The sequence below is a fragment of the Apaloderma vittatum genome, unplaced genomic scaffold (assembly GCF_000703405.1).
Source record: "Apaloderma vittatum isolate BGI_N311 unplaced genomic scaffold, ASM70340v1 scaffold4606, whole genome shotgun sequence".
Taxonomy (NCBI): Eukaryota; Metazoa; Chordata; class Aves; order Trogoniformes; family Trogonidae; genus Apaloderma; species Apaloderma vittatum.
Window position 1 is genome coordinate 21,881 of NW_009719835.1, and position 19,961 is coordinate 41,841.

The 19,961-nt window shown below is 37.8% G+C and overlaps 1 protein-coding gene across 1 annotated transcript in view; it reads left to right on the top strand.

The window, feature by feature from the left end:
- POLR3A (polymerase (RNA) III (DNA directed) polypeptide A, 155kDa) overlaps nt 1-15,004 on the top strand; it is a 36,724-nt gene extending 21,720 nt beyond the window's left edge. The window contains exons 21-30 of the mRNA XM_009870778.1: nt 4,263-4,349; nt 4,435-4,517; nt 6,842-7,012; nt 7,610-7,703; nt 7,814-7,906; nt 8,354-8,518; nt 9,195-9,359; nt 9,772-9,903; nt 11,505-11,637; nt 14,837-15,004. Coding sequence (XP_009869080.1) covers nt 4,263-4,349; nt 4,435-4,517; nt 6,842-7,012; nt 7,610-7,703; nt 7,814-7,906; nt 8,354-8,518; nt 9,195-9,359; nt 9,772-9,903; nt 11,505-11,637; nt 14,837-14,985 — 1,272 coding nt within the window. The 3' untranslated portion in view covers nt 14,986-15,004. The remainder of the gene's footprint in view (nt 1-4,262; nt 4,350-4,434; nt 4,518-6,841; nt 7,013-7,609; nt 7,704-7,813; nt 7,907-8,353; nt 8,519-9,194; nt 9,360-9,771; nt 9,904-11,504; nt 11,638-14,836) is intronic.
- Nucleotides 15,005-19,961: the final 4,957 nt, after the last annotated feature.

Here is a 19,961-nt window from a genome sequence, read left to right on the forward strand (position 1 = left end):
AGCAAAAAAACTTTTTTGCTTTGCTGGACAGGGCTTATTTTCTGGAGAGTACTTACATGTCTTTTCAAGACAGAGTGAATGTTCACATGCCAGCTTGCATTGAGTTGTAAAAATCAATTTGTTTAAAAAAGTACTAAGCAATTTCAGTATTTATGGGAGCAGCCACACTTAAGACTACTTTGGGAGACAGTGATAGAAACTGTAGAATTAACCCACCCATGGACACCTAAAGCTGTTACCTTGATGAACCTTCTGATTACTGGCAGTGCTGAGAACAACATGAATTTAGTGACCTGCTTTTGAAGGGGTTTCTTTTCATAGATCAGAATTCTTCAGAGCAGAAGCATTTGTAAGTAAACAGTTGCTTATCAACCTGATTTGCAATTCTATTGCTAGAGCAGAGTTGAAGAAATAATTATATCTGTACTTGAAATATGATGTTAATATTAACCCTGAAGGAAAAAAAATGCAATATACTAATATTATAGTTGGAAGGTAAAGCTGTTCTTTGAGGTGTACATCTTCTTAATTGTATGAGAAAAATCTAAATAATAGCTGTTAACTTCAGAAGCACAGATATGGCTACATCACCTTAATGGTAATCAGTTTAACTTAAGATTTTTAAGTCTTAGATACCGTTACATTTTCTTCTTTCCTTTTCTTTTTCTTTCTGTTCATCCTTGAAGACATTAACTGAGACAGGTTATGAAAAATATAATGAGGTAATTGTAGCATGTGTGTGCACTGTGTGAGCATTAATGTTAGTGCTTTTTAGCTCAAGATGTTTGTATAGTGCTCAAGTAACTGATTAGCCTATATACATTACTGCTTGTGAAATTATTATGTAGGTGTTCATCACAATAACTTATGCAATTCCTTTTTAATAGTGAAAACTCTGACACATGAATTAATTCTCACAGTTAAATTTAAGGGGTGTGAGGATCTGAGGAAGATTTTTTTTTTCTTAAGTGACTTTCTTGACTTTTCTTGAGTGACTTTCCTTTCTAAAACTCATTCTTTCAACCTTTAGATATATTAGCACGTTTCTCTGATGTTTTCCTATCCCTTCCTCTACTTCTTCCAAAACATATCTTATTGCTGTTATTTTACCAGAATGTTCCTATAAGAGGCTTATCCACTCTTGTCCAGAAAACAGTATGTCTAAATAGCCTTTTTCAGGCAGACTACTGGTCATTCTGCCTGCACTCTGCCCTCAATGGAGAGAAATCAGCCAATGAAAAAGCAGATATACATTAAGGGAAACTTCTGTTTTCTTCTTCTTGAAATTGGAGAAAATATTTAGAAACCTTCATAATGGGGGGGGGTGGGGGAAGGGTGGTGTGAACATGACAAAGGCTTGGCATGTAGCCACTGGGTGCTGATGTACGTTGAGCTGACATCACAGATCTGCCTGGACTTGAGTGGATTATTGCTGAATCTGTGGGGTCGTCTTTACCACTCTGCGTTTCAGTGGGCTTTTTAATTGTGAGGATTGTTATATTAACAGTGCTTCATGTAGATAAATGACTCACTGAAGTGCTGGGAAACATGATGCAAATACTTGAGGGACCAGGCTTTGTACCATGGAGTGTTACTTTAACTAAGCATCAGCTCTGTAGGAGCTGACAAGAATCGAGCCAGAGCTTGCAGAATCAGTTTGGTGCTTTTTTTTGTTAAGTGAGTCTGGACTAAAAGACTCTTAAGTTTAGATTATAGTGAAAGAACCAATGATTTCTTGAGCTCCCTCTGGAAGTTACCTATCTGTTGCTCATAGAGGATAGTGTTGCTCCCTAGAGACAGACAGGCTCAGCAAGGAGCGAGCAACGTTTTCTTTCTGTTTGTAGCATAAATTAATCCATAATTTGGATAAACTGCTAACAGGTAATTGAAAGTTGAGGGAAGTAGTAATTTTCTTTTTTAGTTCTTGTGCATGAATAAAACTTTGGATAACAGAAAATAAATTTCTAAAGAGCTTTATCTTTTATTTCTCACCTTTCTTTTTTGGCTTTAGTGCATGGAAATAGCATATCATTTGAGTACCTTATCTTTACACTTCAGAATGGTACATAATTGATTTTGCATGCTGGAGATTTCTTTAAAAGTATTTTGGTTCTTGAGGACTGTCAAAGAGGAAAAAATTACAATAAACAGTTTGCCATAATGTTATTTGCAGTTCTGTGCTGTTTTAGTCTTAAGTCTGCCCTTTCTCTAGATGACCAGATGACAAAATCTTCAGCCAGTATGTCAACTTCTTTTGAAGAAGTGATGGTGTGATTTATTACTGGTTTTATGTCAGTAGGTGAACATATAAATGAACTTAATTTTCAGTGTTCTGCCTTCTTCCACCTCCACTCCTCTCTTCCTGGCCCTCCACAAAAGAAGCATCTTTCAAGACAATTATTTTTTTCAAATCTCTTGTTAATGTTTCTTTTTTTCTGGATCAAATATTCTGGATCATCATCTGCAAGTCTTGCAGTATGCCTTTGTTTTATGCACCTGTAGTAAAAAGATTAATTTTTCTAATATCACATTATTACTTAATACTTATTTAGGAAGTCAATCAAATCATCAGTGGTATGCAAAGACTTCAGAAACCTTTGAAATGGCAAAATACTTCATTTGTAAAGAAGTATGACTTGCTGCAGGGCAAAAAGGGCAGAAATGTATGAATTCATCGTGTTGTCATCCAAGTGTGGGGGAACAACCTGAAGCATCCGTTCCAGCAGCACACTTCTGTTGTTGGTTCTATCACGTCAACCTTGTTCTAGTAGTCACAGGAAATAATATACTATCTGAAAATACCTTGAATACCAGTAAAAAAGTTATTCTGAGAATCTGAAGAGTCTGTTAGGGTGCAATATAGAAGTGTTTTGATAGTTATTTATGGATTTAGTTGTAAAATAAATCAATAAATAATTAAGTAATTTTCAGTACCTGGCTACTGCGGTGGCTGGAAGGAGTCCAGTACTGAGTGAAGAAGAGGTGATATTCTATAGTCATTATCCTGCTTGTCAGGCAAAGGGCTTTAAAAGAATTCTAAAAATCAAACTATTCACTCTTCCACAGAGACTTTCTTAAATCATTGTTGAAGTTGATGGGAAGGATTTCCACTCGCTTATTTATGTTTTGGTTTTGGTAAGCCTGTGTTATGGTAATGACTTGCAATGAGTCCATCAGTATGGATGAATTTCATCATGAGCCTCAGATGTTATGACTTGCAGTGCACATATTTATATCCAAAGCGTAATGGCTGAATGACATTTCATAAAATGTTGGATATTTTTCTGACAATAGTGTTTGAATTTATGTTCCAATAAAGTCTTCTAGAACTACTTTTGGGTAAACCCCATAAAAGGTTTAGGTATGACTGCATGTTAAATGGAATTCTCTTCAAGACCTCTTCACAGTATAGAGAAGTTGTTTGAACTATGTTAGGTACAGACTGACACGTATATATCAATTTAGTGTTCACTGGGGTTTTTTTTCTCCCACAAATCAAGTACATCTTGAATCTCTGAAATGTATCTAGTAAGTGTCCTTTATATTCTCCCTCTCATGCTTTTCTGCTTTGACTTGTTTTGAATACTGAGAAATGAGTGAGAATGTTTGTGTCAGTATATAGAGAAAATAAGTATTTTGATTATTTTTTTAAAATTATTTTTTGATTATAGAATCAGTAAGTTATGATGATAGAATCAGTAAGTTATGATGATAGAATCAGTAAGTTATGATGATAGAATCAGTAAGTTATGATGATAGAATCAGTAAGTTATGATGATAGAATCAGTAAGTTATGATGATAGAATCAGTAAGTTATGATGATAGAATCAGTAAGTTATGATGATAGAATCAGTAAGTTATGATGATAGAATCAGTAAGTTATGAGTGTAGGAAGGGAAGGATCAAGCAAAATCCAATCTCTTTAAGTTTTCAGTGTGCTTCAGGAAGGATGCTTTTATTCAGCAGGGACCATATTCTTTGTGTACTGCTAATAATTTGTGGTTACACAAGAGTGAATCTGGTTTGCTAAATTCTACTGTATGTGTGTGTCTTGAGTTTTGATGTTCCTCTCTTCATATTGTGCATTGTTAATTTGTCGACATTCCATTTGGAGCTCTAAGCAAAAAACTTAAAGCTGCTCTGGCAGGGGTGTTGGACTAGATGATCTTTTGAGGTCCCTTCCAACCCCAACATTCTGTGATTCTGAAGACTTCAGTATGAAGACCATGTCTTTGATTACTGTTGTTTTAATGTAATTTCAGGAAATTAAAAAATTCATCAAAGGTGTTTCCGAGAAGATAAAAAAAACTAGGGACAAGTATGGCATTAATGACAATGGCACAACAGAGGTAAATAATTTCAAGGAGGCAATTACGTAGTTATTTTAAATCTTCATAAGCTATTGCTTTTCCAACTCTTGTATTCTCTTTTCAGCCACGAGTTTTATATCAGTTGGATAGGATTACTCCAACACAACTAGAGAAGTTTCTAGAAACTTGCAGGGACAAATACATGAGGTAAGTGTTTAGCCTGTTATTTTCTCTCACTTTATCCTCACCCATCCTAAATTCAGTATTTATTGCTCTGTTTGCAGCCTAGGAATGTATTTTGCTGGGTTTACTGTATGAATGTTGGTTCTGTTGTGAACAAGTAAACAATAAGAAACATTGGTTATGATGATAGAAACATTGGAAGACAAAGGTAGAATGCAAAAAAACCCCAAAACATTGCCATCTATGGGGCTTGTTAAGGCAGACAAGTTCCCTTTCTCCTCCTCTTGCAAACCTCTGAAGAGTCCCTGTAAAATAATGTCTCAGTAGATCACTTTCAAATCCATATGAATCTTGATGGTTATTTCTGATCTGCAGAGTCTGAAGAGTTATGTCACACTTGGTGCTAACATGTTCTTGCATCTGCTTTGCACTTGTGAGAGCCTTTTGTTGTTCGTAGAATTGTTTAGTTTGGAAAAGACCTTTAAGATTGAGTCCAAGCGTTAACCCAGCAGTGCCAGGTCCACCACTAGGCCATGCCAGTTAGCTCAGTCAGTTGAGCTTGGTGCTGATAACACCGAGGTCGCGGGTTCGATCCCTGTTCACTCCCCATGTATTGCCTGATCTAGTTGAGAGGCGTCCCTGCCCATAACAGGGAGGTTGGATTAAATGATCTCTAAGGTCCCTTCCAGCCTAGGCCAGTCTGTGATTCTATGTCTTTACATGCGACATGTCATTTAAGTACCTCCAGGGATGGTGACTCAGCCACTTCTCTGGGCAGCCTCTTCCAGTGCTTGACAACCCCTTCCTTGAAGAAGTGTTTCCTAATATCCAGTCTAAACCTCCCTTGGTGCAACTTAAGTCTGTTTCTTCTTATCCTGTTGTTTGTCACTGGGGAAGAGAGACTGACCCCCACCTCACTGCAACCTCCTTTCAGGAAGTCACCCCTCAGCTTCCTTTTTCCCAGGCTGAATGACCCCAGTTCCTTCAGCCACTTCTCATAAGACTTGTCCTCTAGACCCTTCACCACCTTTCCTGTAATTCTTTGGGTATGCAGTTGGTTTTTTTAAGCAGATTTAAACAAATTTTATTCATAAACTGTTTGTAATTCATAAACAATTTAATGTAGTAAGCAAGTAATCCTTAACATAAATATTGTAAAGCGATTACCATTTTTCTGCTTTCAGTTATTAGGATTACTTGCTTATGTTTGTCTTTAGTGTTCTTAAACGTGAATTGCCTAATTAACTGTAGGTTGTTTTAGCATACTATATTATGCTGATCTGACAGCTGTACTCTTGGAAAGGATCGAACTGCTATGATTGTTTTTGGTTTATAGACTACTGTTATTTTACTAGGAGAAATCTCTCAGCCTGGATTTCAGCAATTTTTGGGTAGTTATGACACAAATCTAAAGAGATCTCCAAGTTGTAATGAAAATAATATCAGTTTAAATAATTTTAGTTACCCAAAATTAGTTCCATTTAGATGTTACAAGCTAAATCACTATTAAACAGCATTTTTCCTTAGTAAGAGCTTATTATGGAAAATACAAGAAACTGCTACAAGTTAGATTGGTATAGGAAGTTAGATGTTGTGCCTTAACTTCAGAAGTTGTATTTGCTGTAGAAAAACAGATCACATTGCACTCTGTGCAAGCAGAAGGACACTAACCGCAGGATCTGAACAAAATTGTGTGGAAGAATGTAAACCACCCCTCACATTTCATGTTAAGGTCATGTAGTGGTCTTTTTTTTTTGTCATCTAAGGACAACCATCTCTCAAAGAAAGGGACAAATGTGGGAATGAGCCTGTTACGTGCATAACTTGAAGAGAAAGTAGGTCATCAATGTAGGGCTTTTGAATAAGGTAGAAGCAAGAAGACATTAATAGCTGGATTTTTTTTTTTCTGTTGAAAAAGTAATCTGCATAGTAATTTCTTAAAGAAGACTTAATAAAGGTCTCTAGTGTTTAAACATATGAGAGGGGGATTTTGGAAATGTTAGCATGTAGGATTTCCCTGAGTGGGGAATCCTGAATCTACTGCTTGATACTTAGGAGGAAAAGGCCAAGTGTTTTGTTTTCTGTTACGTGTTTTATACTGGATCTGTGGAATTCCTATATAGCTGAGCATCTTCTTGCCTCGCAGGAGATCAGTGTCTTGAGTACTGATGACCTTTTAACCTCTCTCCTATCCATTTATTTGAATAAATAAATAAGTAAATAAACCCCAACAAATTTCTCATAAATCTTACCCTAATAGTTTGGTCTCTGCTTGCTTAGGATTTTATGTCTTTTTTTATGTCTTTTCTGTCTTTTTTTTTTTTTTCATGTGAGAATTTCTTTTTCAGGGCACAGATGGAGCCCGGTTCTGCCGTTGGAGCTCTTTGTGCCCAGAGTATTGGTGAACCTGGCACACAAATGACTCTGAAGACTTTCCATTTTGCCGGTGTTGCTTCAATGAACATCACTTTGGGTGTGCCAAGGATCAAAGAAATCATCAATGCCTCAAAGGCTATTAGGTATTAACATTGGTCTTGGTTTGGGTTTTTTTCCCCTTTGCTTAAGTGACACCTGATGGACAAAATTGCAACATGCGATAGCATTTCCTTGCTCCCAGTAACACACTAAAACAACATTGAATCCATGGAATACCAAAACATAAAAAATCATATGTCTGTCCCACTAAGGGTTGCTTAGGGCCAGAGAAGAGATGAGTTTTATTTTTCTGAAAATCAAATGAGGTGACGTGGTTACTTACTAAGCTTGGGATTCCGTTAGGTGTCTTCTATATGTTGTGAAACTTGGATTTTTAGTGGTAGTTGAAGCATACCTATTCCTAGGTATCTGTGAAGCCATACCTAAAAAATACTAAAGAATGTACACCGTGAATATAGTCACTGGTTTGCTGTGTTATAATCTTGTGCGTGTGCTTGTTTTCTGCTAGCCTGAAGTACATGAAGAATAATTTTCTTAAATGTACCTGAGGAGGTCTCTCTCTTACTAAATACTGCTCTAGATGATCATTTCTGTAAGGCAAGGTGTAATTCAAATTGCCATCTGTAATCTAGCTGAGCAATTTCCTAACTATTTTTCATGTGTGTGTTGATTGTTTGTAGCACCCCTATTATAACAGCACAGTTGGACAAGGATGATGATCCTGATTTTGCTCGTCTGGTTAAAGGAAGAATTGAGAAAACTTTATTAGGAGAGGTAAGAAGAATTGTATTATTGCTAAGACTTTAAATGTAAACATTAGCCAATTACTATCTGGCATTTTAACCATTTTCGCATGCTAAGGATTTTGTCCTTATCTCTTGAAGATTTCAGAATATATTGAGGAAGTGTTTCTTCCAGATGATTGTTTCATCCTAGTGAAGCTGTCTTTAGAGCGCATTAGACTACTGAGGTTAGAGGTGAGTTGTTCCATTCTCATGCAGAATATGTCTTGTTTAACTTCTAAAGGGTCTGTTAATCCTGATTTAGAAACATAAATCAGAAGCAGTGGAAGCTTAAAAAAAAGTGAATAAAGGATGTTCTGTGGCTACCTTACATCTGGATTATTTTTTTTTACTCTTTTTCCTCAAAGTGAATAATTTTTCCTTTATTTGGGAATGAGAGAACATATTTTTATTTCTTGATGTTTTGCTAAATACAAGGATCTAATTTCTGTCCATGAGGTAATGTATTGACTGATACCCTCTGCATAGGATAGGATTTCCTGAGGCTTATAACAGTTACAATTTTTGTGTATTTTTCTACATTACAGTTTTATTTTGTTCAAAGACTGCTGCGTGTATTTGAGCAGATCTGTATATGCTAACAGAGGTACCCTGATGTTTGCTGGTTGACTTTTGCCACAGGTGAATGCAGAGACTGTGCGCTATTCTATTTGTGTGTCAAAACTCAGAGTAAAACCTGGGGATGTTGCTGTCCATGGAGAAGCAGTTGTATGTGTGACCCCTCGTGAAAATAGCAAGAGTTCAATGTATTACGTGTTGCAGTCCCTGAAGGAAGAACTACCGAAGGTAAAAAAGGACCACAATCTCACGATTTTGGGGGAGGTGATCAGTAATAATAATTTGGGGTTCTGTGGTGGGAACACAAAATAATTCTTGTACTGACAATGAAGGTAGTCTGAATCCTTAACTCTTAGATTGCAGTGCTGCTGTTTTACAGCTGAAACTAAGCCTTCGTTACTAATCTTTATAAATAAAAGTGAGGCCTTGATACTTTCCTTACAACATTTACTGAAACACTGCAAGTGCAGCAGTTGTATGAAATTAGTTAGAACTTCTTCCAGCTGCATCTACAATGAACCACACAACAGTATCTGGCATTTTTGCAGCCTTCTGTGTGGAAACTGTCTACTTTGGGTTTTAAAAGTAGTGGTAACTGTTACCTTATCATTGGCAGGATGCCCTTTCAGTTTTGTGCATCTACCACTGCTCAGACACTCAGGCCTGAGTGTGAGGATATGTGGCATAAAATACTAAATGTAGGTAGTGAATAAGGTTTATAGTGCAGTGTGAATGTCACACTGTGCTAGTGTAGGAGCAGGAAATCTTATTCTGTGTATATTTTAATTGAGCATTTACTCCAAAGGCTGGAGCTTCTAAGTAGGTTTGAGTGCTGATAAGCATTATCCTTTTATACTGCACTACTGCACACATCGAAGTTAGTAAGGTTTTTTGTTTTTTGGAGGTTGTAGTGCAAGGTATACCAGAGGTTTCCCGAGCTGTCATTCATATCGATGAACAAAGTGGAAAGGAAAAATATAAACTTCTAGTTGAAGGTGATAATCTGCGAGCTGTTATGGCTACCCATGGAGTGAAAGGAACAAAAACATCCTCTAACAACACTTATGAGGTAATGTTTAAATGGGTACTGTGGGTTTTTTCTCCTTAGCATCTTTACTAAAAGTCCTTTATTGCAACTTTATTGCAAACAGTTTATTTACAAGCTTATGAGGTAATGTTTAAATGGGTACTGTGGGTTTTTTCTCTTTAGCATCTTTATTACAAGCTTTATTACAGGCAGTTGATACCTAATCAAGCGTGATTTAACTTATAGTTGTCAGAATTCATTAACACAAGAGAGTAGTTCAACTGGCAACACAGTTCACTTCAGAGAAGCTTTTTCTACAAATATCTTTAAAACAGAAAAATCAGAAGGGTAGCAATGGAAATGGAGTAATATCTGACACCAGACAGTATTTGTTGCAGGAATATACTTGCTCCAAGATTTCAGTTCTTCATTAATCTAACAATCTCTTCTGTAGGTAGAGAAGACACTAGGGATTGAAGCTGCTCGGACAACCATTATCAATGAAATTCAGTATACAATGGTGAACCATGGTATGAGCATTGACAGGAGACACGTTATGTTGCTCTCTGATCTAATGACTTACAAGGTTTGTACTATGTGATTTCTAAACATTGCATCGGCCTGTTCATACAAATTAATTCTACCATGTTTGAGAAGGACAGCTGAGCTAGGGAGATGGAAATCAGTTACAGGCTTAAAGAATTTTAAGTTGCACTGTCTGAATATTGTTTGTATATCAAACTAAATACTTAATCAGCCTGGGTTTTGAGGGTAGGGAGGACAATGTGTATTTTGACTGAGAACAAGTTGATACAATGAATAGGGAATTGTAATTTCATATTGGAAAGAGGAATCCTAAAGACTGTGGTATGAAAATCAACTATTTCACAGTGGGGGTTGGAAGGGACCTCGAAAGATCATCTAATCCAACACCCCTGCCGAAGCAGGATCACCTAGAGTAGGTCACACAGGAACGTGCCCGGGTGGGTTTTGAGTGTCTCTAGAGAAGGAGACTCCACGACCACCCTGGGCAGCCTGTGCCAGGGCTCTGGCACCCTCACAGTGAAAAAGTTTTTCCTAACGTTGATGTGGAACCTCCTATGCTCCAGCTTGCATTTGTTGCCCCTTGTTCTGTCGTTGGACGTCACTGAATAACCATGCATGCAATTTAAGGCTTGCTGTGCAGAAAACCACATGGGGTGCGGTTCGTAGCAGCTGTACTATTTAGAAAAGTCAAAGGGTACAGACATTACCAATAGAATCAGGTTATATGTAGAGCACCAAACAGTCTTCCAGAACTTGTTAGTAGAAAATCATATCTGTTCTTTATTGACATCTGTTCTTTATTCACATCTGATACGTTGTTTAGATTTGAGTACACTTAGTGAAGTAATATTTTCCACTTTGCCTGCCAGAATACAAGGGTTTAATTTGGGGGAAAATGGGTGAAGGAGTTCTAACTTCTCCCCAAACTGTAAGGCTTGGTTGTACTGAGCTGCAGTGGTCCCCAGGGCTGGCTGTGCAGAGCTGCCACACAACAGTGGAAAAGGTCATCGAGTGCAGTGGTTTACACTTGTTGGGCTCCTAGCATGCAGTCTTGTGTCTGTGCTTCTGACTTGTGCTTCTGGGCACAGCCTGTTATTATCAGGATGTTAGAAACGAAGGCAGAAACAAACCAAGGTAGTTTTAAAAAGCTGACTTTTTTTCATTCTCCAGAAAAAAAAAAGGATGATTTAACATCTTCTGTGATCTCCTGGCAGCTAAAGTCAGATTTATCAGTAGGCAATAAGCAGTAGCTTCAGCATAGTGCTCTCAGACCGCACTGAAGTTTGTAGCTCCATAAGTAGTTCATAATTGTGTGTCTTCTTGTGGCCATGTTTCTTTCTACCTCTCTCAATAGTCTTGCTTTTAAAAAAATAAATATATTAGCAGCTTCTGTTGTGTCTGAATAATCACTTCAGTTTTAGTTTAATAATGATTACTACCAAACTGTTAACCTTCAGGGTATTTAACTGTGAAGCAGCCTATTATGACAATGCTACATTGTAGATAGGGACCTTTTTACTTCTTTGTTTGTTAGCATAGAAACTAAATTTCTGTTGTTTGTTGATTTGTTTCCTGAGCAAACATAACTGACCTCCAGCCACTATTATAACAGTCTTTCTTTGGGTTTTTCCATCAATCAAGGGAGAAGTGCTGGGCATTACTAGGTTTGGACTGGCAAAAATGAAGGAAAGTGTGTTGATGCTGGCTTCTTTTGAAAAGACTGCAGACCATCTCTTTGATGCTGCCTACTTTGGACAGAAGGATTCTGTTTGTGGTGGGTATTGCAGATTCTATTGCAGTTTGTGGTCCTTACCCAATGTCTGTAAACCTCTTCAAAGCACTGGATTTTTGCCCGTGTTAAGCTTACTGTTCCTCTTACTGGTCAAAAATTTCAAGTCTGAATATTCCTTGATCCTAGAAGTTCTGTGGATGTGTATTTACTTCTAATCTCAATCAGAGATCTTGAAGTCAGTTGGACATTTGATGTATGTTTCTTAAACACTTAGCTCAGTGCAATACTAGGTATATATCCTGTTATTCATAGTTCTGTTTTTTCCATTTTGTACACTTGTGAATTACTTAGAGCTGATTAAGGATTCTAGTACCCCATTCAGTACTTTTTTCAGGTAGGAAGACGTGTGCCTTAGGTAGCATAGGTGAATATCCCGCTATATATCATTTGGAGTTCCAGGGTGCTAATGAAGTATAAAAATATGAATGTGTTATGTTAAGGTTTACTAATTTGTATGTATTTGTAAGTGTAGTCAATTTTAAAAAGTAGCTTTTCTCAGTTGCTGAAATCTATCTAAAAACCTTTGTGTTACTAGTTTGTATGTTAAGAACTCCGCCAATTTTTGGCTGTCCAGCATTCCACGTGAGTGGGATTTTCTTTCTTTTTTTTTTTTTAAGTATTGTATTTCCATGATTAAAGCAAAGATCCTATGGAAGACTGATTCCATCCTGGAGAGGAAGGAAAAGAAAATACTTTCTCAAAGTCCCATCTGAGGTGGTAAAATCTTGTTTTGGAAATCAAAGATCTTTTTATGTTGCCTTCTATATAAATGTTTTAATTCAAATAAGAAAATGGAACAGACAAAACAGAAAATTCTTGTCTGTCTTCCAAAACTGAAGAGACAATACTGGCTTCCTTGTATGAAAAAGAGCTGTGTAGCTGCCTGACCTGGCCATCACTAGTTATCTCTTCTAATCACCATGAAAAGAGATTGTTACACACTCATGGTTTTGCATCGCCAGAGAAGGAAGAAGTAGTGAACGTTGCCACGAGAAATGAGTGGGTACCCAAAATCAACTATAGGTGCTGAGCTGAATGGCATCTCAAATCAGTGCTTCTCCTGAATGTGTGGAGCTAGTTTTAGACCATGTGGCCAGTGAATCCCCTTTGACTTGTAAGGTGCATTTTTCCCCCAGAGAAAATGGGAGACAGCTGATTCCCGCTTTACCTACCTAAAGACGAGCATTTTCATCTGAGAATTGCTGACGCAACCTTTCAGTGGGTCGACACTAGAGCGGAGGAGCTCATCCAGTTCAACAGGATCACCAAGTGCTAGCCGCTGCTTAGACATACAGTCAATTTACCTTTCTGTCCCCAGAGCAGCCAACAGCACTCTCATTTCTAATTTAAGAGTGGGAACTGACAGCTACCAGATCACTGCTGTGACATTCATTTATGAGGAGGTGGTCTGGAAGGAAAGTGTCAAAAATAAGCTTTGCAGTAAGAGCCACACAATTGGCTTCAGCTCTACCTAGCTTCTTCCAGCTGAAAGTGAGAGCAGCAGTTCACAGCTGTCAGCTAGATGCTTCGATCTGCACTAGATTATAACTAGTAACGTTAAAAGACACTGCACTGGAGGAGTTTTGGGTGGTCATTAGAGCAGAATGTGCTGTCCTAGCAGTTCTGCCACCGATAACATCATCTTCACCTGTCTGGTACAATTGTCTTTGGCCTCTGGTACACAATAATCTGAGCAGACACGTAACATACACTTGGTTGTTAGAGCAGCATATTCTGTGACTGCTGTCACATCCTGCAGACTCGTACTTTGTCCATGAGGCAAAAAGGCAGTTGAGGAGAAAGAGCTTCTGGTTGTATACATGGAAGCAGTGCAAGGGAAGAAGGATTCCCAAAATCTAAATTCAGTTTCCATGTTTTAGAGGTTCACTCAGCTTGAAAGGTTGTTGTGCAAAACCAGGTAAGTCTTGTTCTGGTAGATGTTAGAAAGGTATTTCCTTTATCCATTGTAACCTATGTGCTGTAGGGGCCTAAATAAACAGTAATTCACTCCTAAGAATTCTGTTTTGTACATGTTGTGGTTTAACCCTGGCCAGCAGCCAGGTGCCCACACAGCCGCTCTCTCACTCCCCCTTCTCTGCTAGACAGGGGGAGAAAATACATCAAAGGGCTCAAGGTTTGAGATAAGGACAGAGAGATCACTTTCATTTACCATTCCAGGCAAAACAGACTCGATTTTGGGGAAATTAGTTAGATTTGTTAAGAACAAATCAGAGGAGAGTAGTGAGAAATAAGAAAAAGCAAACAGATCTTAAAAGCAAAACATCTTCCCCCCATCCCTCCCTTTTTCATTAGGATTAAGTGCGTGATGTTGGAAAACATGTAGTAGAAATGCAGCAGTGGCCTAAGAGAAAAAACACAGAATCTTTGTTCATATACCTTTAAATTACCAATCAAATCTTGCCAGAATTTTAAGGAATTTAATTTTTGTCTGTTGTTCATTCAAGAGTATAGCTATTTCTTGTTGTTTTCTTAAACATTTATGTGAAGGACAACATTCTTATACTCCTGAGAATATGTGAAAGCGTCATCTGAATTGTAACAGGAAGCTGAGAAAAAAAATCACTGGCATCTGATAGACTGCTTTTAATGTGGAACGTTCTTTGGAAAGGTCATATACACCAGCAGATCTGGAATATAAGTGTGTCAACACATTGCTCTGAAAATGTTACAGCTATCAAAAGTAATTGGAACAGACTAAATCTTTACAATCAAAACAAGCACTTTTTAATAATAATGTGAGCAGCTGTGTGGCTAAGGCAGCGGTGTGCCGCATGCAGTGGGAGGTTGCAGGGGTGTCAGGGGAACTCGGCCAGATTTGACTGAAGTCTTCGCACTGAGTCAGAGAATGAACGCAGTCACTTTGCATCTTCTGGGATCGGCACCGAGATGTGTCTTCTCCCCAAACAAACCTTCTGAAATTCTTGTGTTGCTAGAGAAGGTGTTTAGGTGAGGTTGAATTTCTCTTGTCTGTTACTGAAATGATACACATTGAATAATATACTGATCTGATGATAAATTTAACTGTAGTGAAGAGATCTTGGTCTTTGTGTGTGGGGTTCAAGGAGATTTAATAGGCAATGCACACAGAATCGGCAAACGAAAATAGTTTTGTAAATCCTCACTTTTCAGATGTTCAACATGTTTGTGGTTTTTTTCCTAGGTGTTTCCGAGTGCATCATTATGGGAATTCCAATGAATATTGGAACGGGACTTTTTAAGTTGCTGCATAAAGCGGACAAAGAATCAACCCCTCCTAGGAGACCGCTGATATTTGACAATAATGATTTTCATATTCCCATTGTTACATAGCACTTGGACATGATACAAGATAGCAAAACAAGAAATAACCAGAAAACATCATTTAAATTAAGAAACGTGTATTATCAGTTCTGTGTGTCTCAGTAACTGAATCGGTAAGTGAAATACTATCAAAAGAACTGTCCCGTTGTTTATCCCCTGTTGTTACTACAGGCCCTGAAAAGAGAGGCCTCTCTGCACCAGAGAGTGGAAATAAATTTAAAGTGGATTTCAGCTCTTAAAATTTCTTCTGTGCTAGAATTAGATCTTTGAATTTATGTTAATGGGTGAAAGTTGTTATTAACTCAGTATTATGACGTGTATTCAGATGGGATTAATAAAACCAAACCTGCAAGAGAGTTACATGAACTTGTGTGGAGCACATTTGGAAATGGCCTTTCCCCAGGAGCTGCAGAGGTCAGTCTGTAGCTGTTGTGAACAGATACTTCAGACAGCTGGAACTGAGTCCTGATTAATTCATATTGAGTTAAATTTCAGCAGCGATGTTGAAAGCATTTGGACTATTTGCTGCTTGGTTGTGTTTTTTAATGGTTTCTCTTTTATCCCAAGTTACTACCCAGTAAGTAGTTTTCCTCCCAAGCAGCAAGAAGCTGCAGATCATAAAGGTGTTCGTAAATTCTGAGCAGACTGTTAGAAGAACAAATTATAAATAGCTTTTCATATTATAGCAGCTGTTATACTGCTGATATCGGTACTTTACAGCGGTCTTGGTTTCGGGCAAGTTTCATAACCAAGCAGGATCACCTGAACAACCTGTTTTTATGTGAATATAAAGTAGAGATAGAAAGGGAAGCTCTTTTCATGCATTGCCATGAAATAATTTGGAAGTATTTCCATCTTTAGTCTGCTAGAGCAGTTTTCAGAATGAGTGTAGTTTTTAAATTATTTTGGTGTAGTATGTTGAAATCTATTCTGGTGCGCTCATGAAGTAAAAGGCTGTGGAATATCTTGCATTTGAAAACGTAAGAAATGAACAAGCTTGTGATGCAGTTTGTCATCATGTAGCACCCAAAAAACTAATGTAAGGCTACATTCTTAGAATCCAAGTCTGTTATTTTAGGTCTTAAGGTACCACTATGTTGGTTTTTTAAATCATCCTCCATGCAGAGAAGACCTGATGTGAAATTCAACTCTAATTATTTTGTGTTTTCAGTGTGATACTAATATATACTTTTGCCTAGATTTTGGCAGAGTAAAGATTGAGAATGTAATACAGTTAGTATCCACTCTAAAAGCCATATATATTTTGCTATCTTCACTAGAAATTTCAGAATAAATTTAATTTTTCTTTGTGATCTCAGTGAGATTATCACTTACTGATTTGTCCCTATAGAGGTCTAGCTCTATTTCTTTTTCAAGATGGTAGGGTCCAAATGCAGAGCAAGCACTTAAACCTTTCCTGTGGATAAGAACGTCATTTTATCATGAGAAATTCTACTGAAAGTGCTTGATATTTTTGTGAATGAAGATTCTTTTGAAGATGCAAATGGGTGGAGTTGGTATTGGAGTAAGAAACTTTTGGCTTGTTTTTTTTTTTTCTGTAAATAGAGTGAAATGTGGCTATTTAAATAGTAGGTTTACTCTCCTGTATGTTAAAAGTATTCAGTATATTATGTCTGTTATCATTGCCTTTAATATGACAATAAAAAGAGGCAAAGATAAAGAAAATGTAAACCTTGTGTTTGTTTTTTGATGGATTATATTTGTGCATAATTAGTTTATGCATGACCTAGCCTACGTGTACCTCATTTGCTTAGTTAAGACTTGAGAATTATTGAGCTTCAGTCTCAGATATTTACAAATTAAATTAATATGTAATATATAAAGCCTATCTTGATAAACATATCTTGCCCTCTGAGCAGGCTATATACCTCTTCAGTGTTTCAGCCTAGAATAGATAATTTAAAAGAACCCTGAATTAGTAATTTTTGTTTGAGCATTCTGTACAGTCAATCACTGAAATAGCTGTTGGATTTTTCTCACAAGCAGCTTGTTTAAAGGATTGGTTTTAGTGGACAGAGAAATAGAACTTTGGGATATTTCCTAAAATTTACATTTTAATAAAAATGTTCAAGAAATTATTTCTGAAAAATTACTGGATAACAGTATAAGCCCTAGAACAGAACATCTCAGACTGCCAACGTGTCTTTACATTGGGGGCTGGACTAGATGACCTTCAAGGTCCCTTCCAGCCTCACACATCCTACGAGAAGCATCACTGATTTGTTTATGATGTCTCAGAATTACCATAGTAAAAAACATTTGTGAAGCTAATGCTAAAATCTCTGGGTTATGGAAACAATTACATACTATCATTCAAATTTGATCACCAGATGCACTTAAAATTTTGTCCAGCCTCTGTAGGACGCAGGCATTGAACGCAGACTTTGAGGGCTGCTGAAGAGCCTCAAGACTGAACTGCACAGCCAGCGGCACAGCGGGCAGGCACTGAGCAGCTGCCTGACATGGGAACCCTGATTCATTTTACGACTGCTGATGGCATAGTTTTAAGAGAGCAGTAACTGGCTACAAAACTTTATTAAGTTAATTATGACTGTTCATATCCTGATTTCCCATTTTATCCATGTTTTAAAAAAAATGTAAACTTTTCCTTAATTGTCAGCCTTAGAAACTCCTCAGTAAGTCATTATTTATGAACTGATCCTTGATTATTTTTTTCTTCTCAGTGAGATCTACTGAAAATACTGTTTTGCCCTGAAACTTGAAAACAGCTTTCTGTCTTAATCTCAAGTAAATGGCAAAGCAGATATGTCGTTCATCTGTATTCTTTCAAGATTAGTAGTTCTGGATTTATGTGTAGTGGGTCAAAGAAAACCCATCTCCATTTTCTGTTTAACAACAGAGTAGCTGAATAATTACTTGCAAAAATACATTAGTAGATACTTAGAGATGGAGGGAGCTTCTGTATTGTCTTTCTTGGCTTTAAAACCAAACAAACCAGACCTCACTTTTGGTCCCTCTGGTTGGAACATGTATATGCAGAACATGAGCAGAAACATAAGCGAAGCGAGAGAGGACTGACAGCAAAGTAAAGTTGTGCTTCCTGAGAGCACTGCGGAAGGGTTAGGTGGCTGCTGTGAAACACGTTGCTGTGATGTTATTTTTGGGAAAGATTCAGGAAAGAACTGTCCTGGAAAGTCCAAGGGCTGCAGCCACTTGCTGTGGGGCTCTTTGGGTGGTGTGTGGTTTCAGTTGCTGGTGGTTGATGCAGTCTGTGTAATTTTGGCCAAAGATATAGACCTGAGAGGATTATAATTTTTACAGATGAGGTTTGCACTAATTATTGATCTGTGACTGTCTAAATGATATGCCTTGACAAATTAATGTTCTCTCCCCACATTATTTGTATTTGACAGAAAGAGTAGTTACAGTGCAAGAAGTTCTCCCCAGTGGTGAGTGACAGGACAAGGGGAGATGGCCTTAAGTTGTGCCGGGGAGGTTCAAGTTGGATATGAGGAAGAATTTCTTTCCTGAAAGGGTTGTCAGGCATTGGGACGGCCTGACAGGGAGGTGGCTGAGTCACCATCCCTGAAAAGTGTTTAAGAGACAGGTAGATGGTGTGTCGAGGAACATGGCTTAGTGGTGTTGATAGGGATAGGACAAAGGTTGGAATCAATGATCTCGAAGGTTCTTCCAAAACTGTTCTATGATTCTGTGATTCTATGATTCTAAGTATGCGGGCAAAAATTGTAGTTAAAATTAATTAGTAAACCAATAAGCAGAGAGCAATTGGAAGGCACTTCATGGGGAAAAAAGAAAAAGTACTTTCTTGGTATGTTTACCAGTAAACTACTTTACATGTCTCTTATGTGCGGGGAGACATGAAAAGCAGTCTTTGGGTGTATTTTACTATTTTCCATTAACTGGGTAGCATGACACTTAATGAACATTTACATTAGGCAGATACCTAGTGTAAATTTCATACTTTTTCAGTCTTAAATCCTCTCTTGGCTGCCTCAGTATACTTATTCCGATGTTTTGGAAAATACAATTTTTGGTGAATTATTATGAAGTATTTTTCAGCAGAAAAATAGTCAATAACACTACTAGGAATAAGTTCCTCATGCTAAAGTCAGCAGGAGTTTGTCATCATGTTGCTCTAAGGGTGGCAGAAAAATTTTTACTGCCTTAAGAGTGCTAAGTCAGTCCTTCAAAGAATACTCCTTCAAGCATGGGAAGAGAAATTTCCCAGCTGGTTAGTAGAAAAGATAGTATGATGGTGCACACCTGGAGAGAGCAAGCAGGCTGTTGTTTAGGTTTTAACAAGCTGTTTGTCCTTGGCAGGGTGTGGAACCAGACCTAAGCAGTGCTTTTCTAATTATGGAGATTAGAGGGTACCAAAACATCAAAAATGGTTTATGAAAGGCAGAAAGTGTGCCAAAATTAAACATGGCAGTGGGAGATGGCAACCACCACCTCAATTCAGAGCACCCGAAACACCCCCCCCACCACCTGCAAAGAGCACACGAACTAATTACACGAGAGGCAATGCTAATTTTAATATACTGATCCAGTGATGCATGTAACTGTTATCACTAACCAGTCATTGTAGAATTAGTGCAAGTTAGGGGTGTTTATACTAATGAAGTTACAAAATAAAGCTGTTGCAGTTTATTGGCAAGTTAGGTGTGTTTATTCTAGTAAGTTACACAGTAAGTATGTTGCAGTTTTTGGTGGGGCGTGCCTTCTCCTCTACCGTCCTTGCTCATAAAGCAATGTCAGCTTTGTAAACTCGCATTTGCCTGAGAGAGTTTGTTCTTTGCCCTCGTGGCTTTCGGCAACAACCACTAACAGGTTTGGAGCAGTGGTTCATAGAAATGGTGAAAAAAGACTTCTCAACCAGCGATGTGCGTGCCTAAACTGCCACAAGTACCGAGTCTTGCTGGAAACGCTCCTAACCCTGAGCGCCTTTGCACGAGGTGCTCGGTTCGCTTACACCGGACCCA